The sequence below is a fragment of the Equus asinus genome, chromosome 3 (genome assembly GCF_041296235.1).
Source record: "Equus asinus isolate D_3611 breed Donkey chromosome 3, EquAss-T2T_v2, whole genome shotgun sequence".
NCBI lineage: Eukaryota > Metazoa > Chordata > Mammalia > Perissodactyla > Equidae > Equus > Equus asinus.
This window is the reverse complement of record NC_091792.1, coordinates 155,719,645-155,747,135: the sequence shown is the minus strand read 5'-3', so window position 1 is coordinate 155,747,135 and position 27,491 is coordinate 155,719,645. Positions and strand designations below refer to the sequence as shown.

At 45.8% G+C, this 27,491-nt stretch overlaps 1 protein-coding gene across 1 annotated transcript in view; it reads right to left on the bottom strand.

Annotated features, from left to right (window-relative positions):
- The window catches only part of STK32B (serine/threonine kinase 32B), a 331,012-nt gene that overhangs the window by 259,109 nt on the left and 44,412 nt on the right, over positions 1–27,491 (bottom strand). The window contains exon 2 of the mRNA XM_044767851.2: positions 76–131. Coding sequence (XP_044623786.2) covers positions 76–131 — 56 coding nt within the window. The remainder of the gene's footprint in view (positions 1–75; positions 132–27,491) is intronic.

Genomic DNA, 27,491 nt, shown 5'->3' with positions numbered 1-27,491 from the left:
AAAAACAGACATAAGCCCAGTGGTTGGGACTTTTATATTTTGTTGATGAAAGTTTTAAACAGTCATCTTTCTTACCTTTCCAAAACTCCCTTTACCAATGGCCCGCAGAATCTGAAAATGGTCAAAGTTGACTGCAAAAGAAAAAAAGGAAAAAAAGAACAAATCAGATTTGTCACACCTTGTATTGGTTTCTGAAAGTCCTTACCTACAGACCTACCTATTTATTGCAATGGCTTCTGGTTTCACTCGTGTTTTATTTGCCATGGCAGCACCCCACCACCAAATGGAAACTTATCAGCATGTTCCATTTCCCCCTCCACTGTAGTTTCTTCCACTGTGTTCCTGGCACCTAGCACAGTGTGAGTACACAGTCAGTATTCAACAAATATTCACCAGCCAAAGGAATGACTGAAAGAAAAACTCCATATTCACAGTGCCAAACACAACTCCTGGTACACAATAAGCGTTCAGTAAATATTTCTGAATTAGATTGAATTACAGCCAGTTTCCAATAACTAGGAAAGACATGTTATTTACAAAAGATGAAGTGAATTGATTAGTTCACTACATTATGGGGACGAGGATGTGAGGAAGTGAATGAATACAATTAGTTCCCTGTGTATTACACTTATGCAATGGAGGATAATGGTGTTGAATTATGTCCCTGCCAAGCCAAAGCCAGGATCCAGTATGCCATCTAATGCATAACATGCTTGGAACAGAGACAGGGTTAACGGTTAACTTAGAAAAACCTCGGTTTGTCCACCTAAATTGGTTTCCTTTGAGAATAATTTGCCAGGAAAAGAAATTCCATATTTTCACCTCTTCCCCACTCACCAAAGGTCAAGGAGAAGAGAAAAGCAATGTGTTTGGACTGCCCTTGTTATGAGCCAAGCAATGAGCTAGGAAACGTACACATGCTACCATGAGCCCCCAAGGGCCCATGAGGCAGGCATCACTGCTGGCATCTGCCACCTGCCCTCCAATTAGCAATAACACTGCTGCTTCCTGGACGGCCTCCTGCTGCCTCCTGCTGCCATGTCTCTGGGCTGGTGCTTCACCTGCCAGGAGAGCCATTCCTGCAACACCCCTCATTTTAAGGAAAACTCCTTCCTGGCCTTTGTTAGACTGCTCACGCACTCTCTCTCTCTCCTGAAGCTTCCCCCTCTCCCAACAACCCACTTTCTCCTTAGTGCTATCTCTGAACCTTCTGCAGACGTCTATCCAGGGATCAGGAGAAGCAAGCCTGGAGTCAGACTGCTTAGGGCCACACTCCAGCTCAGCCACAGTCTGGGTGGCCTTGGCTGAGCCACTTGGCCTCTGTGTGCCTCACTTACCCCATCTGTAAAATGGGGGAAGCGGTGCCTACATTCCATAAGAGCATAGAATAAATAGCACTGGGCACCTTGAAGCCTCTCAAAAGTGCCAGCTGCCTGTGTTGGGGCGCGAGGAGTAACCCTCCCTCTCCTCTGGTTTCTCCTAGGAGGCATATTTCCTGAGCGTCCCTGGCCTCTTGCCCCATCAAAGGTGGTGCGAGTTGTCCGAGTGGTGAGCTGGAAAAGGAATTGCACTGGCGTATTTCTGCTTGCCCTGTTCTTTCTCTGGAATCTCTCCACCTTCAGGGAGCAAGCTTTTCCTCTGCTCCTTCTGGCCGGAAGCTTTTCAGGGCCAGCCTCCACTCGGAGAGGTCTGTGGGGTCCAGAGTTGTCAGTGAACAGGCCGGTGAGTCTGGCTAATTCCGGGCTTCAGAATCGGGGAGCCCACTGCTGCTGCCTCCTGGGTCCCACTCCCCAACCCCAGTTCCATGCCTCCCAGAGGGAAGGCGTGGTTTCCGCTGGCCTCCTCTTTGGTCTGGTCTTGTAACTAGAGATGGGTATTAACCACCAAGCAAACTGGCAAATGCCAAAAGCTATTATGATTTTAATAATCAGTATTATATTGTAAAGAATCCCACTCACCCATATCCCCTAAAAAATGTTCCTAGGGACATCTAACATAAAGTATTGGGCAAACAACACAGATTGGATGTTTACTTGCTTATTGGACTGGATTGGATTTAAATGACTGAGTGCATGCCTGTGTTTCCGCTTATTTGGCATCTCCCTGAGACCCGGTAGACTGAGACCTCGATAACAGTGCCTACATGAACACACTTCAAATAAGCGAAGGGTTTACACTTGTCGATGAGCAGATTGAAATGGCTTCAGTGAAAGTGCCAGAGATCCCACGGTCACATAGGTTGTGGGGATCACATAGGGTAGTTGGCCCAGAGCAAGAGAAGTTGCCTGGGGGATGTAGGAGGGCTGGATGGTGGGTTTCTTAGGGGGACCGTCTTGTCCTGGTTTGCCCAGCACCTTCCTGGTTTTAGCACTGAAAGCCCTGTACCCCCGGAGCCCAGGGTCCTGGGAAATCCAGGACAGTTGGTCACTCCTTGGTTTCTAGATCATTAACCTGTCCCAGCTGAAGAAGCCACAAGCACTGCTAGAGCCGGCTGGGAGACGGTGAGCTACATTCTTGAAAAGCAGGGTCTTTTCAGACCACCAGAGACACCAAAGCAGGTGCTGGTGCAGTATAGGGTTAGGCACAAGGTCCTGGGGCAGAGAGCCACACCATCCTGCAGGACAGTCAGGGAGAGCTCTGAAAAGCACAATGCCCTGAGCGTGGGTTTGAGGAATAACGAGAGTCCTCCAGGGGGTGAGGAGGAGAAGTAGGGATTCCAGGAAAAGCTACAATAAAAATCAGAACCCAGAGGCACGGAACAGCAGGACGAGTTCCCAGAACAGCAGGACAGGGCATGAGCAGAAAGCAGTCAGTAGAGTGGAGCAAGGAGGGTTGAGTCACTAGACGTCTAGACAGTTCTTTGGGACAAGGATGCATCAGGCTTCAGCAGAGCCTGGAAAAGCATCTCCCCTTGTTTAACAAGGCCCCCTCCCGGGGCGGATTCAGCCTCCCATGGCCTTGGGGTTTTAGTAAGGGGTTCTTTCAGTCAGGAGATAAGACCACTGCAGTTCTCAAAAAGGGACACCCTTGCTGTGAATTCACCTCTTGGCTCCAGGGTCTGAGTTTCTTCCCAGGTCCAAGACCAAGAAGATTCCCTTCTTCTCCCTTTTGCCCACCATCTCAAGAGCCTACAAGTAGTGCTTGGATTCTTCAGTAGCGCCCCATAGTATAGGTAAGAAAACCCATGCTCCTCACCATGACCTGGAAGGACCTGGTCCTCGCCGCCCTCGCAGCCTCCCCCTGTGCACTCTCCCTGCCCTCAGCATGCCTCAGCCTCACAGGCCTCCCGACTGCTTCCCGTCCACCCCAACACCTTTCTGCTGTTCCTCCCCCTAGAATGCTTGGCCCTGGTTTGCCCCAACACCACCCCCTTCCCATCCTCGGGTCTCTCCTCCCTGGAGAAGTGAGAGCCCTTTCCTGGACACCCTGCCTGCATGCCCTCCCACTTAGCACCCCCTACCTCGTCACCATTTTTACTTCCTTCATAGTGACTCTCACAAGCTGAGATATCTGTTCTCTTGTCCACTGTCCATTGTCTGCACGCCCACCTGGAAATGCCGACTCCTGGCGGGCTGGGGTGTCTGCCCATTTTGTTCACTGCAGTAGCCCTAGAAACTGGCTTATAGTAGGAGCTCAATAAATATCTATTGAATGAACGAGTGAATGAAGGAATGAATGAGTCCTGAAAGGAAGAAGGCCAAGGGAGTGCCCTGCACATTAACGGTGAAAGGGTCACTTCTGCCTGGGGGGCAGGGACAGCTTTGAGGAGGAGGCACCCCTTCACCTCTCAGCATCTCACCACAGTCATCTGTGAAATGGGCACAATGACACCTGCCTCACAGGGTTGTTAAGGCGATAACTGGGATAAGGCAGTGAAGGTTTCGGGACACAAGAAGAGATTTGTCAGTTCCTGTCAAATTCACGTCCACATTTAACATAATCATAATTGAGGTCGCTCCCCAAAATTGACAAAAATCACCCTTAAGAGAATAAATAGGTGAGAATAGGGTAAAATGTTCTGCCTGAAAAGTTTTGTCCTACTAGATATAAGAATACATCGTTCATTCATTCATTAATTCATTCACTCATCAAATAGTTTTGCATGTGACAAAGATTCCTGCAATGAACAAAAAGACATAATCCCTAACAAAGCATGATTCTACTGGGAAACTGAGTCACAAGAATGTCCACCAGAGAGTCAGGATAGAGCGGAGGAAGGAATGCAGATTTGCAGGCTAAGAGGCCCAGGCAGGACTCCAGCAGAGATGAGCAGAGTTACTCGGTAAGCTGGGCTGGGGGAACTGGTTAGCTATTTGGATCAAAATAAAGTTAAACTAGTACCTCTCTGTTCGCTAGACCTCAAAATAAATTTCCGAGTGAAACAGAGTTAAATGTGACAACATCAGAACCATAAAGCTCCGTACCTGACAAGGAAGGCAGTAAAAACTCTCAGTCTCTTCCTTCCCCATAACTCAAGGAACCGACCCTCTAGGTGTAGGACTCCGTCCCTCGGCAGGTAATCTGCTTAGTCGAAGGCCACAGACTCACAGGCTGCACCAGGGCTGGAATGGACAGCTCCCCACCCAGGAAGAGAGGCTGCACTGAGGAACCATGTGAGTGTATTTTCACTCCAAATGTTCAAGGCTATGAGTCACACCCTGGGAACTCCCACCACATCCCGCTCACAGGTCTGTCCTAGCACCACAGCCCCATGTGGAACCGTCTGTGCACACAGCCTCCCTCTCTCATCCTTGGTTCCTCCGCACTAAGGTGCAGGTCTCATCCACGTTACATCCAGAGCGGACGTCCAGCTGGAGACACTGATCCAGCTGCCGGCCAGCATCCCCTCTGGCTGCCCGGAGCCACAGCTGGACCAGTTGCTCTGTAAGGACATTTCATCCACTCCCTTCTTCTATCCCCAGGACGGAGTAGACAATGAGTGTTTGCTAAGCTGAGCTGTAACTGCCTTTCATAGTCTCATTAAAAATGGTTTTATTTTCTAGTTGATAAGTGTGTTTCATAAAGCCCAAAGCCTTTTTTTCTCACTCTACACTCCTATCAGTGAAAACACTGAATCTACAAGCATTCAGGAAATCACATGCCCAACTCACACAGGAAAATATTCCATGGCAATCCTCTCGGGGCAGAAGCTGCTTCCTCTGTGCCCCATATGTTAGTGTCCTGGGGCCACCATAACAAGATATAAGGCCCAAGGACCATCCTAGGAGGTGTGGGGTGTTGTAGCCATAGAACAGCCAAAACAATCTTGAAAAAGAAGAATCGATGGGAGGACTCACTCCATCCACTATCAGGGCCCACTGAAGAGCTCCAGAAACCAAGACTCAGTGGTATTGGCGGAGGGATACACACGTGAATGAATGGAACAGACTCGAGAGCCCAGAAACAGCTCCACCCAATATGCCCAACTGGGTTTTGATAAAAGTGCAAAAACAACTCAGCGGAGGAAGGATAACCTTTCCATAAATGGTGCTGGAGCAACTGGACATCCATAGGCAAAAAAATGACCCTCAACCTAAGTTAAGGCTGGAGCCTTTCGGCAGTGGGCTGGGGTCAGATAAGCAATTTGCCTGGAGGGAACAGGAGATGGCCCCTGCAGTGAGGTCGCAGGAGGAGAGAGGGTAGCTGGAGGCAGACTTGAAGACACAGCGAAGTCGGTGAGTTTGGGATGGGGAGTTAAGGTGCTACCATTTTCACCGTGAAGGAGGAAGCAGACTCCTTGATGGAGGCAAATGGGGAGGGAGAGTATAGAGGCTCAGGGAGAAAGCCAGGAACAGGTGCCCCAGATGGCTCCAGAGCCCAAACATGTCCACGTGGCCCAGCAGCTGAAGAAAAGCCACGCAGGATCCGGCTGCAAGCCCAGCCAGCTCAGCATCCTCCCTCCAGCGCCCACGCCGGCCCCAGGCCTGCCCCACCACATTTGCCCGCCATCAAGTGGTGCTATAGCAGCCCCCCAAACGACCTGGGCCTTCAACCCTGAGTTACTCCAGCCTGAATTTCCAATTCCCACATCTGACCATGAGGACCTTGTGGGCAGGGGCCAGTCCACTAATCTCTACATCCCCAGTTCCTAGCTCAGGGCCTGGCCTACACTCACAGGAAGGGCCTAAATGGGTTTTCTCTGCTGTGTAACAAGTATTACGATGCACCAGCTTAAAACAACACCCTTTGATTAGCCCACAGCTCTGCACTGCAGAAATCTGAGTGGAATCGATGGGTTCTCTGCTTAGGGTCTTGCAAGGCCAAAATCAAGGTGTTGGCCAGGCTGCTCTTATTAGGCATTCTGGGGAGGAATCCGCTGCTTCCTAACCATCGAGGTCGTTGGCAGAATTCAGTTCCTTGTGGTTGTAGGATGGAGGGCTCTGTTTCTCTCCTGCTGTGAGCCCAGGAGCTCTCCAAGCATCTGGAGGCTCCTAGTGGTGCATCAATTCCTTCTCGCGCTTCACTCTCTCTGACTCTCCTTTCAGTGACACGTTGGAGAAATCTCTCAGCTTTTAGAGGGCTCGTGTGATTAGCTTAGATCCACCCAGGTAACCTCCTCTTTGTAATATAATGTAATGTAATCATGGGAGTGGAGGCGGAACAGGGAGTTCATGGGGTCATCCTAAAATTCTGCCTCCTACAGGGCCAAATAAATGATGAATTATGAACTGCTAAAGACTAGGGATGGCCCCTAAAACACACATGCACACGCAGACATGTGGGCACACACATGGGCACACACACACACAATCTTATCCCCTTACCAGACTAACACAAACCAGAATAATGAGATGAGAAGCTTCGCTGGAACTCTTTATATTCATGGCCTCGGGTGTCCCTCTGGGGTTACAAGATCCTTCATGTATTTTGTATTTCCTGCGTGACCTTCATGGAAGTCTGATTCCACTCTAGGTCCCAGGCCAGAAACAAAGCAAACTTGGTCCCAGCCACTCAAGCTCTCTCCATCAAGAGGGTAAGCAAGCAGGTGTAGGTGCTAGCATGGAGATAAGCTCGGAGGTGCTTTGGGGTGGGGCAGAGAAGGGACTGTCCACCCTTCTGAAGGTGTTGGGAGGCCTCAGAGATGAGAAGATGCTGATCGCTTTAAGGAGAAGAGTTGAGATCACAGAGCCCTTGACAAGCACACAGGATCCTCTGCTCACCTGACATCTGATGAACCCAGTCAAAGGTTTCAGGACTTTTTCTCTGTGAGAGAGCCAAATTCCACAATCAGAAAAATGGGTTTGATTTACAAGCGGATGGACTATAAGGCAGCTCTCCTGGCCTAAAGACTGGGGGCATAAGGACATTTTGGCAGAAGCAAAACATGACAGAGCACGTTCTTAAGTAAGCAATGTAGGGGCTTTACCTCACCGCTCTTCTCCATTCCTGGAAAATGCAGGTCACAGGTGTGTTGTGAAAATTACATGAGATCACGATGAAAGGCTTAGGCCAGAGCCCAACACGTACTAAGTGAGCAATAAATCATGGTGAGGGGAGGTGACAGGGGTGATGACAATAGTGTCATGACTTAGGATGATGATAATTGTTGTGGGCTGAACTGTGTCATATGCTGAAGTCCCCGGGACCTTAGATGTGACTATTTGGAGATGGGGTCTTTACAAAGGTCATTAAGGTAGAATGAGGTCATATGAGTGGCCCTAATCCAACATGACTGGCGGCCTTATAAGGGGACATCAGGACACAGACACACAGAGGGAGGACCATGTAAGGACACAGGAAGAAAGCAGCCATCTGCAAGCCAAGGAGAGAGGCCTCAGAGGAAACCAACCCTGCCGACTCCTTGATCTCAGCCATCCAGGCTCCAGGACTGTGGGGAAATAAGTTTCCGTTGTTTAAGCTGCCCAGTCTGTGCTGCTCTGTTACGGCAGCCGAGCTGACTAAGACAAGAATGATGACGATGTTGATGTTATTGGAAAGCACAGGCGTCATGAGGGACCAGGGTTACAGAGGGAAACTGCATTCAAGCATCCTCTGAGCCTGCGGCAGTGTGGGTCCAAGGAAGGGAGCCGGGGCAGACCAAGCACAGGGGCACATGCACTATCAGGCAAAGGAAAGCCTGACCTGGAGCCAGGACAGGCGGAGAGAAAAGGAGAAGACTCGAGAAAGACATGACACAAGTCAGCAAGAGCACGGGATGCGGCCAGAGAGGGAGGGAGGTGTGGAATCAATCAAGATTTCTGGCTCCCCAGCATGGTGACTGATTAGATACGGACAATGAAGGCTCCAGCAGAGGCAGGGAACAGAGGAGAAAGAAGGACCATTTGTGGGGAAGGATGGTGAGTTTGGCTTGGGGCCTGCTGAGCTCGAGATACCTGCTGTGGGGTCCAGGACAAGGTATCTGAAGAGATGGCTGCCCCCGGCCTCTTATCGGGGGCAGCAGTCTCCTCAGCACAGACTGGTGCAGGCAGGCCCGACTCCAGACGCAGCCCCTCCACCAGCACTGTGGGACCTGGGGCTTTCTTGACCTCCCTGGGGCTTTGTTTCCATGTCTGCAAAATGGGAACAGTAACATCACTTACCTTCAATAGTCCCTGTAAAAACTAGAGATGATTCGCAGAAAACACCAGCATCCCACTTGACAGGTTGGATCTGCTCCTTAAATGATGCTGCCATTTTCCTCTGTTCTCGGCGTTACTACTCTCATAATCATTACTACAGGTGGTTGTTCACTGTTATCGTAATGACATGATTCCACACACAGACTCTGAAGCCAGCTCCTCCCCTTACTAGAGCTGCTGCCTCCTCGGTAATAGGGGAATATAATAACAGCTACAGAATAGGGTTGCTGTAGGATCAACTTATCTAATATTTATAAAGTGCCCAGAACAAAGCACGGCACCAGGTGGGTTCCTGATCACTGTCATGAGTTGTTTAGTCCTTGTTTTGTCACTAACAGATCTCCAAAATCCTCATGATTTCACACATCGTCTCTAAACACGACTTCATTTACTCAACACGCGTCTACCTGTACGTGAGTCCTGGATCGCTATGTGCAGGGATTAGAAAACGACTGGCTGTTGAAATAAATGCACGTGGAGGACGGAAAATTACTAAAACTTCAAGGAAATAATGGAGTGTATGCAAAAAAAGGAACTTTTGGAGTTCAAGTCACGAGATTAGTTTCAGAAGATAAAAACATATTATTTGAAACCTGGTTTGCTCATATATGGTGCTCCTCCCGCACATTTATAAGCTGAATGCATTCCTGCAGAACTGAAAAAGTCCCTATTGAATCTATTCTAAAAATGAGTGTTGTGTAACAGAATCATACAGTCCTAACACAAATTGCTGAGCGTACACTTGGGCTGTGTCAGATTCTTAGAAGGAGATAAAACCTAGAGAATAGACGTCGGAAAAAAACTGACAATATCGGAGAGAAAAAAAGAAAGGAAATGAAAGCTTTCTGGAATTCTCATGCTCCCCATTGTCCAGCAGAGCTCCAAAGCACTGGTTTTCATGAAGTAGCTAAGAAAAAGACAAACTGGTTCCTTTCTGGTCCATGTAGAAACGGAAAATGTCCCAGGCTGGCATCAAGTCCTCCTAGTGCCCCTATGGTTATACAGGTTCCGGTTCCTTCCGTGAGCCTCCCCGGTTAACAGAGCCACAGGACATCTGAGGTACCAAAATTTCACAGCAGGTGGGGGGGGGGGGGGACATGATTAGGAAAATGAATGTCTCAGAGACTCCATGGATGGGGAAAGGGAGGGGACACTGCAGGAAAGGTCGAGGAGCACTGGCCTATAGTGTTGACCGGACAGCACCGGGAGGAAGAAACCACCATGAGCCACGTGGCCAAGCGTTTGTGAAAGTCACTCTAGTTATTTGTGCACTAGTACTCACTAGAGGAGAGAACCCATCCGTATCAGATACAGGCCAGGCGCCCAGGACCGGTCCTTACCCCGGCGGAATTTCCGTTCTATTTCACGGTAAAGATAACTGAGGGTCAGAGAGGTGGATGGAGACTGTCAATTTCTTCTGGATGATAACGTCTCACACTTGTATAGCTCTTCTGGTCCAGAAAGCACTTCACCCCGTCTGGCCTTCACAGCAGGCCTAGGAGGGGACAGAACAGAGATGCCCGTCCTTGATTGAATGCGGAGTCAAGTGACGTGGCCAAGTTCCTGTGACCAGCAAAGCTGCAGCACCACAGCGAGAGCTCGCTCTCCTGACAACTCGCCCAGTGGCCGTCCCTCAGGACCAGGAGTCCCAGTGCTTCTCCCCAGCACCAGGGCTGGTTTCTCTGCATGAACCTGTGAAATGGGTACCTGCCCTGGTTGTACTTTGTGAATTGGCCACGAGGAAACTCAAATCTGCCTGAAGGCTGTTGAGGCACACATTCCAAGATTCGTCCTGACGCCATTTCTGCCCCATCCTTGTTTTCCTTCGTTGTCTTCACTCACATTTTCATTTGTGCCATACTCTTACACTTTGAGTACCTGCTGAGCCAACTTAAGTCTTTCCTGGAATAAGGTAGGAAAGCAATTTTTCAAGCTCACACACGTGTGTCTCCCCCACTAACCATGATCCTTTTGAGGGCACAGGCTGTTTGGGAAGCACGGTGGTCCAGGGGTGGGAACTGGGTTTGGCTCAGTCAGCCGACTGTGTGCCAAACAATACGTGAGGTCTGAGGGGCCCCGGGAGAGTCCCAAAGAGGGAGAGATGGGAACTCCTGTTTGGAAGATAAAGCAACATGGCAAAGCTAGCCAAGAGCACAGCACGGCTTGTGATGTGACACAGAGCACTGCCCTCGGGAATGTCGCAAGTCCCTGTGCTTTCAACCAAATGAAATCATCGCTTCACTATTATTTTTGAAAATAGATGGTGGAGTCTCCGGGAATGTCCCCAGCTACTCCCTCTCACGCAGAGAACGTTTCTTGCAACTTGTGGCCTCACAAAGTTATTAATGAACAGTTGGTTCATTGACGTGGGGTCAGAGGTGTGGGAAGAGCTGGGGCCGCCACGTAATCTCAAACAAATGACAAGCTCCAACCTGTGACCTGCAGCGTGCCACCACCACCCCATGAAATAGTCAGCCTGCACTGCTCCCAGTTAGAGTGCCACATGTCGTCCCCGAGCGGCCGCCGGCCACCGCAGCAGGGACAGGAGGCTCTGGAGGAGATGGGCCTCCTGGGCACTCCTGTCTCTCCTTTTCCTGGAAGACAGAGGCTGTTATTCGAAAAGACTGGAACTGAACAAAACTGAGTGCTATGTCTCTACTCGAGACTCCTTTTCAAAGAAACTCTGGCATTTAATCAAAGCACTCTAATGGGAAAATGTCAGAGATCTTTCATGTATTCCATCGATCCACATTCACCAGCAGCTTATTCTTCAACATCGTCAGTGATCTACACGGAGACACCAGAAGAAATAAGACAGACATCATCCGCATCTTCCCTCTGAGGGCCTGAGATCTATCAGGAAGCTGACGCTAAGCAAGAATGTCAGCTGTCATTGGGAGAAGTGCCAAGGGTGACAAGAAGACGTATCATGGGAATGCATCCACCCTGGGGCAGGAAGGTTCCTCTGAGAAAGTGAACTTTAAACTGAGACCAGAAGGATGCGTAGGAATTGGACAAGGTGGAAGGAAGGGCAGGAGAGCTGGAACCGGGCAGAACATGCTGGAAGGTTCCAAGCAGAAGGAAGAGCATGTTCAAAGACACTGAGACGACGAGAGATGATACTGGAGAGGGGGCAGGGCTGACCATGCCAGGCCGCTGAGGCTTGGATAAAGATGCTATTCCTTATGCTGAGGGCAATGGGGAAACCGCCAGGGTTTTGAGTGGCAGAGGGGAGTGTGTGAGAGTGTGTGTGTGTGTGTGTGTGTGTGTGTGTGTGTATTAAAGGGATGGGGTGGTGTGATCTGTTTTGCCATTTAGCAAGATGGCTCACCCGTGAGTATGGGCTAGGTTAGGCTGTGTAACAAACAAACCCATCTTGACAGCTTACAACCATAAATGTTTATTTTTTCACTCACACAACGTGTGCATACAGATCAGCTGGCAGCTCTGCTCACTGACCCCCCTGGGGGACCCAGGCTGACAGAGGCTCTGTCTGACCCGCTATGTATTGTATTCCTTTGGTGGTTGTCTGTCTCCCTGCTTCCGAACAAGCACATTTGTCTGTTTTGTTCACTCCCTCTCCCCAGTGCCTGGCACACAGCAGGCATTCTATCTCCTCTCCTGAGTAAATGAATCCTGTTCACTTTGGACAGTCACAGCATCTGCCGGTCCCCAGAGCCAGCCAAGCTCCTCTCTTTCCTCCTCCAGCTCTTTGTGAACCTCAGCCATGGTTCATCTTTCCCATCCCAGCTTAGATCTCTCCATCACAGAGAAACTTTCTCAGACCACCTTTGTGATGGTCAACCTTATGTGTCCACTTAACTGGGACACGATGTACCCAGATATTCAGTCGAATATGATTCTGGGTGTGTCCATAAGGGTGTTTTTGGATAAGAGTAACATCTGAACCTGTACACTGAATAAAACAGATCGCCACACCACCCCCCCCCCATTGTGGGAGGGCCTCATCCAATCAGTTGAAGGCCTGAAAAAAAAACAAAGAAGCTGCCCCTCACCCAAGTAAGAGAGAACTAACTCCTCCAACTGACTGCCCTGAGACGGGAAATCAGTCTTTCTGCCTTCAGACTCAAACTGAAACATCGGCTCTTCCCGGGTCTCAAGGCTGCTGGCTTTCAGACTGGAAGGTACACTATCGGCTCTTCTGACTGCAGATCTGGGCGCTGCTCAGCCTCCATAATCAGCTGAGCCAATCCCTTATGACAAATCTTTTTATCTAGCTATCGGTCCTATTGGTTCTGCTGCTCTGTATTCCCTAGTACCACCTTGTAGCTGACGCGGTTGGTGCCCCGCCTATCTCCCCTCAGTCCTTCCCATCTCGATGCACACACTGCTGGCACCCACATCTCTTCGCTGGAGGACTCTCTCTGGTGAGGGGACTCTGATCCACCTGCACAGCAGGTGGGAAATGTCCAGAAGTGACAGTGCCCTGGGACGGCCTTTGCCCAATGGCTGGAGGGCAAGCATGAGTCAGCATCGCAAGTCCCTTAAGCCCAGGTATGGATGACTCCGAGGCACGTCCCACACTGCTTCCCAAAGTCCGCAGGTGCCCACAGTGGTAACTCGCTCGATAAGGCACCCTTTCTCGGCTGCCTTCCCTTCCGGCCTCACTTCCTTCCCTCCCAGGCTTCTTGGGATCACCTCCCAAACAAACTACTTGCATGTAAACCCCTGTCTCAGGGTCCACTTCTAGAGACGCCCAAACTAAGACAAACCCCATCTAGCAGGTCCATGAACATCATTTTCTATCACAGGACCCTGTACATTTCCTTCCCACATATACCATATTCTCCCACTTTTTATGTATTCATTTATTAGCTCACTGTCTGTCTTAACAAGGGCACTTGTCTATCTTTGTTTCCCTTGTGCCTCATGTGAAGTAGTTGTTCAATAAATATTTGATAAACATCTGTCGAGTAAACAAATGAATGAAGGACTAAACTTGGACACACGTCTTCCTCTCCCCGGCCCTCGGCTCCCTCGTTAGGGACACAAGGCAGCTGTGCACGGCACCTGGAGGAGTGCTTCTGGATCTCACCTCCTGAGGTTCTGGGACAGCAGGGCCTGGCGGGATAATGAAGCACACGGTTTCCTTGCCAGACGAGGCTCTGGACAAGAATGAGGCTTCAGTCTGTGTTAATCTGACAAGGAAGCTGGAGAGAGCATGGCAATCAGGAGGGAAGAAAGAGAGAGAGGGAGAAGAGCCTCCTTAGAGGGGTCTTTGGTGGGCTAATGATGGAGTGCAGCCTGGTACAGCACGCACATTGGGCCTGTTTGCATATAAACTGCCTTTCAAGGTTTCCATTCTTCAAGACTAATGAGTCTTTCAGACTTAACTATAACTATTCTCTTCTACTTACTGTTTTAGTCACTCCTGGTTTTCCTCACGATTTCTACTTGTGATTCTAGGAGGCAGAAAGATGAACGTACTTCCTGGGGTCAACGACTCTCAGCATTGGCAGATAGAAGGTTGGCAGGTGATCCTGAAGCCCATGACATGTAAAGATGTCTGATGCCACATGAACTTGAACTTGAACATGAACTTGAATCACTCACTCTGCAAATCACTTGACCAGTTGACAGACAAAACAATGAATAGAAAATCTGAACAGTCCTATATCTATCAGGAAGTTGACCCTACAATTAACCATATCGCCACAAATAAATCCCTAGGTCCAGATGGCCTCAACAGTGAATTCTTCCATTGAAGTGTGAAAGAACACCAAAATTATGTAAACTCTCCAGAGAACAGGAAAAAGGGAAACACTGCCCAATTTGCTTTATGAGATCAGCACAATCTTGATACCAAAAGATGAGAAGAACATTATAAGAAAGGAAATTATAGGTCGATCTGACTCAAGAAGATAAATGCAAAAATCCTAAATAAAATATTAGCAGATGGAATCCAGCAATATATACGATGATTACTACAATATGATCAGATTCCGTTTATGCCAGAAATATGAGATTGATGACATTAACAGATGGGGGGAAAAGGGCATTTGAAATCATTTTATTTGATGCACAAAAAGCATTTGATAAAAATCCAATACTCAGGGCTGACCCCATGGCAGAGTGGTTAAGTTCAGTGTACTCTGCTTTGGTGGCCCAGGTTCTCGGGTTTGGATCCTGGGTGCAGACATACACCACTCATCAAGCCATGCTGTGGTGGCGTCCCACATATAAAATAGAGGAAGATTGGCACAGATGTTAGCTCAGGGCCAATCTTCCTCAAGCAAAAAGAGGAAGACTGGCAACAGATGTTAACTCAGGGCCAATCTCCCTCACTAAAAAAAAAAAAAAAAAATCCAATACTCATTCATTATAAAACACAGTAAATTTAGAGGAGATGGAATTTCTTTAATCTGATAGAGTATTTACAACAAACCTACAAAAAACATTATACCTAATGGTTAAATATTTAAAGAACTCAGGAAAGAGGCAACTTTATCACCACTTCTGTTCAACATTTTACTAGATGTCCTAGACAACTGCTCAGACACAAATAGAAATAAAAGGTGTAAGGTTTGGGAAAGAAAATATAAAATATCCTTATTCATAAAAGACACCACTAAATATGTAGAAAGTCAAAAATAATCTATAGACAAACTAATGTACTTAGTGAATTTAGAAAGGACACAGGATACAAGATAGATGCACAAAAAAGCAATTATATTTCTATGTATCTTTTCGTGTGTGTATGTGGTGAGGAAGACTGGCCCTGAGCTACCATCTGTGCCAGTCTTCCTCTGTTTTGTATGTGGGACTCGACCACAGTGTGGCTTGATGAGCAGTGTGTAGGTCCACGCCTGGGATCCAAACCTATGACCCCTGGGCCACCGAAGCAGAGAGTGCGAACTTAACCACTATGCAACCAGGCCAGCCCATTATGTATCATTTATTAAATAACATTCAAATAGCATTAAACAATTAAACCTCTAAGAATTTATCTTTAAAATACGTGCAAGAGCTCTACCAGTCTTACTGAGAGAAACATAAGGACTTAATACACAGGGATATCCCATGCTCACGCCCAGAACACTCAGTATTTTAAAGATGTTAAGGTCCTTCAAATTTATCTATTTAATTAACAAAATCCTACCCATTTTTTACAGAAAATGGACTATTATACAGAAAACTGTTACAACAGTCTTTTCAATAAACAGTAGTGAGTGAACTGGAAATAAATATTGTCCCCTACTCCTCTCCCCCCATATACGAAACCAACTCCACGTGGATGGAAAAATCAATAATGAAAGGTGAACATGGAAACCTTCAAACGGTTACTTAGGACAAAAATCTTTGTGACGACTTAGAGGGAAAATGTTTAAAACAGGAAACAAAATGTGTCCCCCCCATTATAAAGGACAAACTTACTATGTTGGCTACATTAAAGTAACAATTTCTGTCCACTCAAAGATACCCCTAAGAGAATGAAAAAGCCAGAGTGTAAGAAAACATCTGCAATGTACATAACGGATAAATGGCCATTATTCAAAACACAATGAACACCCAAAACTCAGTACGAAGAGGAGAGAAATAACCTGACTGGAAAAATAATTGACAAGACTTGAACAGATATTTCATAAAAGGAGTATCAAATGGCCAATATACATATGAAAATGTGTTGCATTTCATCACACATCAGAGAGATATAAATTGAAAGTACAACAGAATGTCACTACATACCCCACTAGAATTTCTAAAATTATAACGAACACTAAATGCTGGCAAAGATATGGGACAACCAGAATTCTCGTAGGTTGCTAGTGGGAGTTTAAGCTGGTAAACACACACGCACACAGACACACGTTTTGGAAAAGCATTTAACAATGCCAATTGAAGCTGGGCATTCGCGTATGACCTAGCAATTCCACTCCAAAGTACACATCCAAAAAACCACAGGGACATCAGAAAACATGCCCAAGACATATGCAAGACTTGTTTCGACCTCAAACTGGAAACAACCCAAATTCCATCAATAGCAGAAAGGTTAGATTGCAATATAGTCTCACGCTGGAATACAATGCACCAACAAGAATAAACAATCTACAGCACTACAGGTGATCCTCAGAAACACAGTGTCGAACAAATGTTGCATACCAAAGAATACATACCACAGAGTCACTTATATAAAGTTACAAACCGTGAAAAACCAAATGAAGGTGATGAAAGCGGTGGTTACCTTTGGGAGCCGGTGAGTGGAAGAGATCACAAAGGGGGGGCTTCTTTGGGGTCTCATAATGTTATCTTTATTGATATGAGCAGTGGTCATAAAGGTGTATTCACCTTGTGAAGACCACCTCAAGTTGTATGTTAATGATCTGTGCAATAGTCTGTAGTATGTTATGCTTCAATACAAATTTATATAAAAAATTAGGCTGAAATTTATTAAAGTGCATGGAATTTACAAAAAATGAGTTCATAATGAGCCTCAAAAAAGGAGAGACAAAGAAACAAAACTCTCTGTGTTACACTGGAATTTGGGAAGATACCAACTCCTCTGAAATTTGATGAATAAAGGAAAAGAATTAAGAATTTACTCTGCCATTCTAGAATGAATTTTATTTCAAGGTAACCAAATAGCAAAAAGGATGAGATAGAGTTCTTTCACTTACTAAATACAGAAAGAGCAGTAGAATTACAATTGACCATTTGCAATCCCTCAGTTAATAACTGATTCTGGCAATGGTCATCGATGGATGGGAAAACGACTAGGTGGGAGGTTGATGAGGGGTTTTACAAGGAAGGGATCAGACTGTCAGCACCTAACCCACTGATCAATCTCCGCATCACTAAAAGTGACACATCCAAAACTGGATACGATGCACGGCACCACTAGCGAAGAATTCACGCCAAAAATGATTAAATTTAACCCATACTTTATATCTAACTCAAGGTCCACAGGATGTGTAAGGTCCAAAGGAATAAGTTAAATGACACCACAAAGAAGCGATAATAAAATCCAGTACGTGAAACTTTCCTCAGGAAAACCTACCTCCTTCACAAGTAAATAGCATGAAAAAGTAATGTTTAAAGAGAGGCAACTGTTATGGGTCAAAAGAGACACGAAAATTAAGAGACATAGCATCAAGAAACAGAACGGATGGGGCTTTCTTCGGATCCTGATCTCAACAGTCTGTAAAAGGCACATATTTGGGGCAATGGAGGAAATCTGAATGTGGATTGAATGATATTAAGTAACTACTGTTAATTTTACTAAGTGTGATAAAGACCTCTATCTTACACCTTACGCAAAACTCCATTCCAAGTAGCTTGTAGATCTGAGCACTCACGGCAAAAGCTTAAGTTTTCTAGAGAAAAACTGGTAATACAGGAAACTTCCTTAATCTGGTAATAGTTAACAACCAAAAACTTTACGCAAACATCATTCTTAATGTCAAAACTTTAGAAACATTTCCAGTGAAGTCAGGAATAAGAGAAGGATACCCTCTATTACTGATGCTATTCAACAATTCAACCTATTGGAAAAAAGGAGCAAAGGACATGTATGGGCAACATCCTTTGCCATTTGGGATATCTTCATGGTCTTAGAGTAGGGAAAGATTTCTTAAGCACCAACCATAAAGGAAAAGACTAATAAATTAAATTTTAGAATATCTGTTCATCAAAAGGCACCAGTAAGAGAGTAAAAAATGCACAATAGAGAACAGGAGAAGATATTTCTATCATACACCCAAGACCTCTGTGGTCGAGCTCATATCCAGAGCGTACAGAGAACTCCTATCAGTCAACAAGAAAGAGACACACTCAATAGAAAACTTGGCAAAGAGAATTGAACAGGTATTTCTTTAAAAGATATCTAAACGAAAGTAATCATATAAAAAGGTATTCAACATCATTAATGACAGGAAATGTAAATTAAAACTGCAATGAAGTGTCATTACACACCTACCGGAACAGCTAAAATTAAAATGACAGACAACTGACAATTGTCAGGGAGGATGCGGAGCAACGGACTGAGTCAATAAATTGTGGTGTAATCAAGGGAACAGTGCAGAGCACTTAAAATAAACGCATCACCTCATACGAATACCCACGCCCTTCTCACACCACAGGTGCAAATGGAAATTGATGCAACTGCTTGGGACAGTGAGGACAGGCATCTCGTATCACCTCAAAATTTCACTCTAAGGCACAGACCTAAACAGTGAATCCTATTCTATCATCAAATGTGTATCAAGATCAGAACAGAGACATATAACGCAGTATATTCATACAATGGAACATAGCAAAAATGAAAATAAACAAACCAAAGCTACATAAAACAACACAGACGAAAATTACAAACAAAGTTGAGAAAATGAAGCCAGATACAAAACAACATATATTCCATGATTCTATTTACATAAGGTTTGAAAACACAAAACTAATCTGTGGTGTTAGAATTCACACGAAGGATAGCCTTTGAGGAGAAGACAGAGCTACATAAAGGCACGTAGGGCGTTTACGGGTTCCTGTCCCTGTTTGTTCTTTGACTGGCTGTTGATCGCATGGCTGTAGTCACTTTCTGAAAATGTGTCAAGCTTTACACTTAGGCCTTGTGCACTTTCACATATGTAATATTTCATTTAAAAAGTTAAAATCAGCACTATTCAGAATGCTTTATAAACCTCTTAGCAAACTGAGAATACAGTGAACTTCCTCAACCTGCTAACAGTTAATGATCAAAAATCTACAACAAACATCATTCTTAACGTTAAAACTTTAGAAGCATTTCCACCGAAGTCAGGAGTAAGATAAGGATGCCTTCTATTACTGACGCTATTCAACCTGTTGGGAAAAAAAATAGGCAAAGGATATGAACAGACAACATCCTTCTCCAGTTTGGAAACCGGAATGGATGACAAATATTTCAAAAGAGGTTCAACCTCACTCGTACCAGAAAATGCAATTTAAAAACTCATCATACTGGGAAAAATTTAAAGTCTGAGAATACCAAGTGTTGACTAGATGTGAGCAAGCAGGAACTATCAAAAGTTGTGGGTGGAAGTGCAAATTGCCCCTCATTTGTCAATAGCTTATCAATTCTAAGGTGGCAAACCCAGCAATTCCACTATTTCTCTGTGTGCACCCTGTGGAAGGTGGCCTACAGAAACTCCCAGGGGTTGCACAAGGAAACCCAAACAAGAACGCTCATATTCATCGTCAAGAAGGGACTGAGTCAATAAATTGTGGTGTAATGACAGGGAACACTGTGGAGCAGTTAAAATAGATGAACCGCATCAGATGAATAAACATAAAAAATAATGGGGAGGGAGAAAGGCAAGACGCAGAATGATCTAATTTCATTCTGGTGGAGTTTAAAAATAGGACATATTGCTTTGGGTTACATAACATTAGGCAAAAGAATAAAAACCCCCCATGGAAATGTTCGTGGTAACCTCTGGGGAGGGAAAAGGATGACCACGTGATAGACAAGAGGCTTCAACTGTATCTACGATGTTCGTTTCTTAAGCTGGGGGAGGGTACGCTGGTGTGCATCGTGTTATTTCCATACTTCTCTGTGTTGGACACATTTCATTTAAAAAATCATTAACAAAAGAGAGATCTCATTCATGAAGCCTCAAATTCCTGAAGGACTCTAGACATAGCCCTTGTAAATGGCAAGGGTCGGTTGTGTCTGGTTACCCCCAAGGTGTCACAATTTCTCCAAAAGTGTAAAGAGAATCGTGGTATGCTGGAACATCTCTCCTTCTGTGAGTTGGCTGGCTTGTCGAATCACACCCATGGGACCACGGCCGAAAACAGAAACCTGAAATGGTTAAGGTGCACGATGCAGCAGCCGTATTTCTGAGAACTCTACATCTGTGGGTCACTTGAAGCCGAGTTTGTTCCCTCCTCCTACAGCAGCTCCAGGGGTATCACTTGCCTCTGGAAAACAACCATCTGCCTCTTTCCCTCAGAACATGCTTTTAGAGCTCATCTCCTCTTTGTCACACTGGAACACTGATGTGGAGTCATGTTAAGTGGCTGGGCTGGAATTGAGCTCAGAGAGAGTCCATATGGAACGCTCGCTGAATGGCAGGGGATGCATCCCACCAATGTAAACGCTCCTGGCTTAACCAGCAACGCCTGCCTGGATGCTGGGTCCTCTGGGAAGGCGTGTTAGTGTCCTGGGGCCGCCGTAACAAAATACCACAGACTGGGTGGCTTGAACAACAGAAGTTTATCCTCTCACAAGTCTGGGGTCACGGTGTCGGCAGAGTTGGTCCCTTCTGAGGCCGTGAGGAAGAATCTTTTCCCCGCCTCTCTCTCAGCCTCTGCTGGTTTGCCAACAATCTGTGGTGTTCTTGACCGTGTAGAAGCATCACCCTGATTTCTGCCCTCATCTTCATATAGCATTCTCCCTCCGTGTCTGTGTCCAAATGTCCCCTTTCTATAAGGACACCAGTCATATTGGTTTAGGGCCCACCCTAATGATCTCATTTTAACCTGATTACCTCTTTAAAGACCATATCTCCAAATGCGGTCACATTCTGAGGTCCCGGAGGTTAGGATTTCAACACATGAATTCTGAGAGGACACAATCTCACCCATCACAGAGGGCCTCCCCAGCCCCTCTACGAACCCAGTGACCCGGCTTTGCGCTCACCCGGCACGGCCACCTCAGCTGCATCACAGCGCTATCAAGCCAAATTAATGGGAGCCTATTTCACACCCACCAGTAAATCCCCAGAACCCATTTCAGACCCCGGAGGCATTTGGTAGAAAACACGCAAATTATTTGTTGAATAAAAAACGCCTTTGGGTTCTCCGTCATTTTCTGTGCACGCTCCTTTCTCCTTCGCTGGTCAACAGCACATCTCAGGGCGCCCTCCCCTCCCACACGCACCCCGGACCACGCACGCTCCCTCCGTTCAGGAGAGACTCTACCTAATACTGACAGCATCCGGCTCCCTCTCGGTGCCAGGGACTCCGCCCTGCATTTTGCATGGGATGGACCATCTACTACAACCACCCCGCTGGCAGATACAATTAGCTGCATTCTATAACTGGGGAAACTGAGGCACGGTGACATGAAGCAACTTGCCCAGGGTTGCCAAGCTCTGAGGTGGTTCAGTCAGGAAACGGCAGGGATTGTGCGCCTGGCGCAGAGCAGGCTCATCATGATCAGCGTGACCATATACTTTATTGTTAGAACCAGGACCCTTTTGAGAATAAAAGGGAACACTGGAAAAAAAGCACAGTCCTGGGCAAACTGAGATGTAAGGTTACTTTATCAATAAATATCTGTTGAATGAATGAACTCAGGCCTGTTCTACTCGAGGGCCCGGATTTTAATCACCACATAACTTAGCAAGATGTATTTGCGAAAGTGAATTGTACTTGCATGGGGCATTTGCTAAGAAAGCACGCTCCTCAATGTACGTCGACAGCCATTCATGACAGACAGGAATTCCAGCTGCAGTTTTATCATCTCACAGCCTGTTATTCAGAGAGTGGAAATGCAAATTAAAGAAATGCTTTGTATTAAAAAGAAAAACAAAACAAAACTCGTTCAGAAGACTAAGTCATTATAGTCTGTAATTGGGGTACAAGATGGGATAAAATTTCTATTCTATCAGAGATGATGATAAAGGAATCATTTCCACCATTTCAGTCTTGAAAAAAATAACAAAGTTTCCAATGAACTTTCCTATCAATAATGGTCTTAATTATCCTTTCCTTTTGTGAGCCAAATGCCTTTTCTTTTGGCATAAATAAAAGAGGTAATTTTCGTCTTTCTTTCTTCTTTCTTTTTTTCCTTCTTCTTCTCTCCTCCCTTTCAGAGAAAGACTGCAGTACATAAATTCCTGAATCAATGTACCGATCTCATGCTGCGGAACAGTGCAGACCCTCCTGGGAGCCATGCGGTGTGCCCCAAATCTTCCTCGATGACAGCATCTCAGAGTCGAAAGAAATCTTGTCCTCTTGCCCCAAGCTCCCACAATGCCACCTCTCCGATCAGTGGCCATCTTCTCCTGGCTTGAACACCTCCTTCGGCCCAGGGGTTGCCCATCCACCTCTCCGAGGATGCTCATTATGGCCATGTAATTTGGAGCATGGTGTCAAGAACCCAGGGGTCACTGACTATGCCGGCTTTGTCACTTCACAGCTGTGTGGCCTTGGGCAAGGGCTCAACGTCTCAGTGCCTCACATCAGAGATTGCTAATGGAAACCCTCTGATTTCTATTTGGCCTATTCTGTGTGTTGTTTTTTTTCTGTGTTTGTTTGTTTAAAGAACTGAACTAGACACCAACTTTTAAATTCTAAAGACGTCACATAAAAATCTAGATTTCCAGCTTTTTCAGAAAAGCAATAATCTGGCCACCTTGGCACAGGTTCCTGTAAGGCAACAATTTGCTGGAGCTGAGTAGTGGCTGCCACTCTGGCTGGGACAGGCCCCTCCTGAAAACACAGGAGCCAACAAGTGGAAAGGACTTGTGACTGCTGTCCCCTGAAGGCGGCTGAGCTGAGGACTGTGACATGCACACTCCAGCACAGCTCTCATCCTGTTGGTAGTGACTGTGGGCCATTCCCTTTGCCTAGGATGTTCTCCCAACCAGCTCAACCCTTTGAAACCCTATCCATCCTCCAAGGCCTCCTTCACAGACCACCTCCTCCGCAGAGCCTCACTCCAGCCCCCAGACCCCCATCTGAAGCACTCTCCCCCCTCTCACTTCCTCTCCTCTTAGACTCAACCCCCGCCACACCACTTTTCACATCCCGCCTCTCCTCCTCTTAGCTGTGAACATACTCGCGCACACACACACCAGACTGGAAACTTCTTGAGGCTAAAGACTAATTCATCTGTGCTCCCCAAGTTATCACAATCTCTCTACAGTGGGCAGAATAATGGCTCCCCAAAGATGCCTACATGCTAATTCCTGGAACCTATGTTATACGGGAAAAAGGGATTAAGACAGCAAATGGAACTGAGGTTGCTAATCAGCTGACTGTAGATGGGGAGATTTTTCTGGATTATCCAGGTGGACCCAATGTAATCACAAGAGCACCATGAGTAGGTGCTCAATATATGCCTGAAGATGCTGAATCTGACAGCATCTTCTTTCCCTGGGTCCCAGAATCACATAAGGACAAGGATGCACAGCCACTCATCCCACACCGGTGAGTCACCACAGCACACAACTGAACTCCTAATGAGACACTGCTGCAACAGAGACAGCAGCTGGAAAACAGGAAGAGTCTTTGGGCTTTGCCTTCATGAGAGGGAGGCTAGAATCCTGCCCACCACCTAACAGCTATGGTAATTTTCAGGGAGTTATTTCATTTTGACGAGTCTGTCTCCTCACCCATAAAAGGGTGCTAACAGTACTTCATTACAGAATTATTGTGGTAACTGGTACATCCATGAGATTTATTTCAAATGCTTAGCACACACACACATATACACCACATACTCATTATAAACTCCTAGGACGGCATTTCAACCCGCTCTCTGCTGCTGACAGTGGGTTCTATGACCAAGGAAAGAGCTCTGGTTTTCAGCCAAAAGATGCTGGGATAATGTATTAGCCCCAGGGCTGCACTTATTCCCTAGGTCCTTCTGTTATGTGAATAATACATGTAGATCTTAGTAGCCTTGCACTACCGTGAAGATAGCAACTCTCTGCTCAGGTCACTGACTTTAACACCCATCTCCATATCACACCCTTTGCACTGCACCTTTTTGGCTCCTCCCATCAAGAGATGGAGTGTATTTCCCCATTCCTTGCATCTGGGATGGCTTGGAGATTTGATTTAGCCAATAAAATGCAGCAGGAGTGATGGTGTGTCAGTTCTGAGCCTAGGCCTAAAGAGGCCTTGCCCAATTATACCCCTCTCTTGGAACCCTGCCACTATCTATGAACACACACAGGCTAGCCACTTGGCAGATAAGAGATCACATGGAACAGGGATCACTCACCCCAGCCAAGGCCATCCTAGACCAGCCAGTGCCTGAGTGACCCACCAGCTGACTACCGAGACCTGACTGAACCTACTCAAGATGAACTAAGCCTAGTCCAGATTAGCAGAATGGCCCAGCTGACTTGCAGACTCATGAGCAGTAACCAAAGCTTATGGTTTTAAGCCACTGATTTTTGGGGTGGTTTGTTATGCAGCAATAGCTGGCTGATACACATCCCTTTCCTAGACACTAGCAACTGGAGAAAACATCTGAATCATACATCCAGATGACCAATGAGTGAGCAACCAGGGTACCACTTGAGTATTAACATTTAAGTCCTTTAGAAACTAGAAAAATGATTCCTCTGAAAAGAGTCTGATCAGAGTCATCCACGTTAGAAACTAAGATTCACATGTCACATGAAAAGAGTCCCAGCTCCTGGATTCCCCTTCTTGGCTGCACTTCAGCTCCTGGAGGCTACAGCATCAATGACAACACAGGATTGGAAGAAGAGGGGAGGCTTGGCAAGACCCCAACAGTCTGCCAAGGAGAAAGCAGGGGCTCTTTCTCTGTTGATGCATAGACACTAGTATTGAACCAGCATCCTTCTGGATGAAGCTAATATATCCTCTTGAACAAGGGAGGAGCGAATGGTATCATTTAAACTCCACAAACTGGGGGAGCGATGTCAGCAAGACGTCAGAATAGGAAGTCCTGGATTTTCCTTCCATGCACAAACACACTGATTCAAAAATAAGTCGTGGCAAATTGCCTTTGTGAGAAGTCCAGAAACTAAATGAAAGGCTACTGCACCCCAGGAGAAAGTGGAACCAGACTCACCAAAACTGGTAAGGAAATTGAAGACACCCTCTCACCAGAATCCACACCTTCAGCACAGTGCCATGTCATCAGGAAGAGACCACCCAGCTCCCAATGTCCTGTGGGGGTTGAGGAGCATTGATTCACACATTCAGTGCCCCAACTTTTCCAAGGGGCTCCTCAGAGAAATGGCTTCTGTCTTGCCAGTCTTGGGGCTCTGATAGGTCTGGTATAGTCTATCCATCTGGGGGAAAATCAAGATGACAGCTTGAACTGGTAGATGCCGCAGATGCTCCCCTCGGCTCAGCACAGACTGAGCAAACAAAAAATCCCAGCCCTCAGCTTCCTCCTGGGGAGGGAAACAGTTGATCTATGCATTCAATACACCAACTTCTCCAGGGATCCCAAAAAACCTGACATCTGACTCGCCAGTCCTGACACCCTGATGGGTATGGTACACTCTAGCTACCTGGGCAAGAACAGAGATGGTAGTTTGGACTGGTAGACACCATACCTCCCCACGCTCCAGCTCAGCACAGAGCAAGTGGACAAAAACCACAGCTGCATGCTTCTCCCTGGGGAGGGCAAGAACTGATAGAGGCCCCCAGATTATCTGGTCAGGCTGATGGGTGGGGGTTTCCTCCCATCCGAGGCCAGTTGGCAAATACTGGGAGAGATGCCTGCTTTGTGTAATGGGCAGACACCAACACAGCAAGTCAAGAAAATGCAGAATCAGGAAAAGATGTTCCAAACAAGGGAACAAGATAAATCTCCAGAAACTGACTAAAATGAAGCAGAGGTATATGACATACCTGACAGAGAATTCAAAATAATTGTCATAAAGATGTTCACCGAGGTCAAGAGAACAATGCACGAACAATGCGAGAATTTTAACAAAGAGATATATAATATTTTTTTAAAGTACCAAACAGAAATCATGGAGCTGAAGAACACAATAACTGACCTGGAAAATTCACTAGAGGGGTGTAACAGTAAATTAGATAAAGCAGAAGAAAGTATCAGTGAACTCAAAGACAGGTTATTAGAAATGATCCAGTCAGAGGAGCAAAAGGAAAAAAGAATAAAAAACAGTGAAGAAAGTTTTAGGGACTTATGGGATACTCCCCAAATGGTTAATATATACATTATGGGAATCCTAGAAGGAGAAGAGAGAGAAAGGACCAGAAACCTTATTCAAAGAAATAATGGCTGAAAACTCCAAAAATCTGGGGAAGGAAATGAAATCTAGATCTAAGAAGCCCAAAAGATACCAAATCAGAGGAACCCAAACAAATCCACACTCAGACACATTATAATCAAATGGTCAAAAGTCAAAGACAATGAGACTATTTTGAGAGAAACAAGAGAAAAGTGACTTGTCACATACAAGGGAACTCCCATAAGACTATCAGCAGATTTTTCTCAAAAACTTTGCAGAAAAGAAAAGAATGGGATGATATAGTCAAAGTTCAAAAAAAAAATGGCCAACCAAGAAAACTATACCTGGCAAAACTATCCTTCAAAAATGAAGGAAAGATAAAGACTTTCCCAAACATACAAAAGCTAAGGGGATTCATCACCACTAGAACTGACTTACCAAAAAATACTACAGGAAGTTCTTCAAGATGAAACAAAGGGACACTCAAGAGCACACCATGGCATAAGAAAGTAAGAACCTTGTTGGTAAAGGGAAATACACAAACACAGAACACTGCATTACTGTCACAGTGGTAAGTAAACCACTTTTAATTCTAGTACAAAAGTTAAAAGACAAAAGTATTAAAAATAACTGTAAATAAAAATATGTTCAAAGATAATATGAATAGATAAAAATTGTGACAACAATAATATAAAATATGGAGAAGGAGAGGTTAAAGTGTAGTGCTTTTGTATGCAATTGAACTTAAGTTGTTATCAGCTTCAAACAATGTTATAACTATAAAATATTTTATCTAGGCCCCAGAGTAACTAGACACACAGAAAAAAAAATCTATAAAAGTTACACACAAAAAAAGGAAAAAGGAATCAAAGCATACCAATACAAAAAATCAACAAAAGACAAAGGAAGAGAGCAAGAGGGGAAAAGACAGATAAAAGAACTGCAAGACTGACAGAAAACTAAGAAAATGTCAATAATAAATCCTTCTCCATCAATAATTACT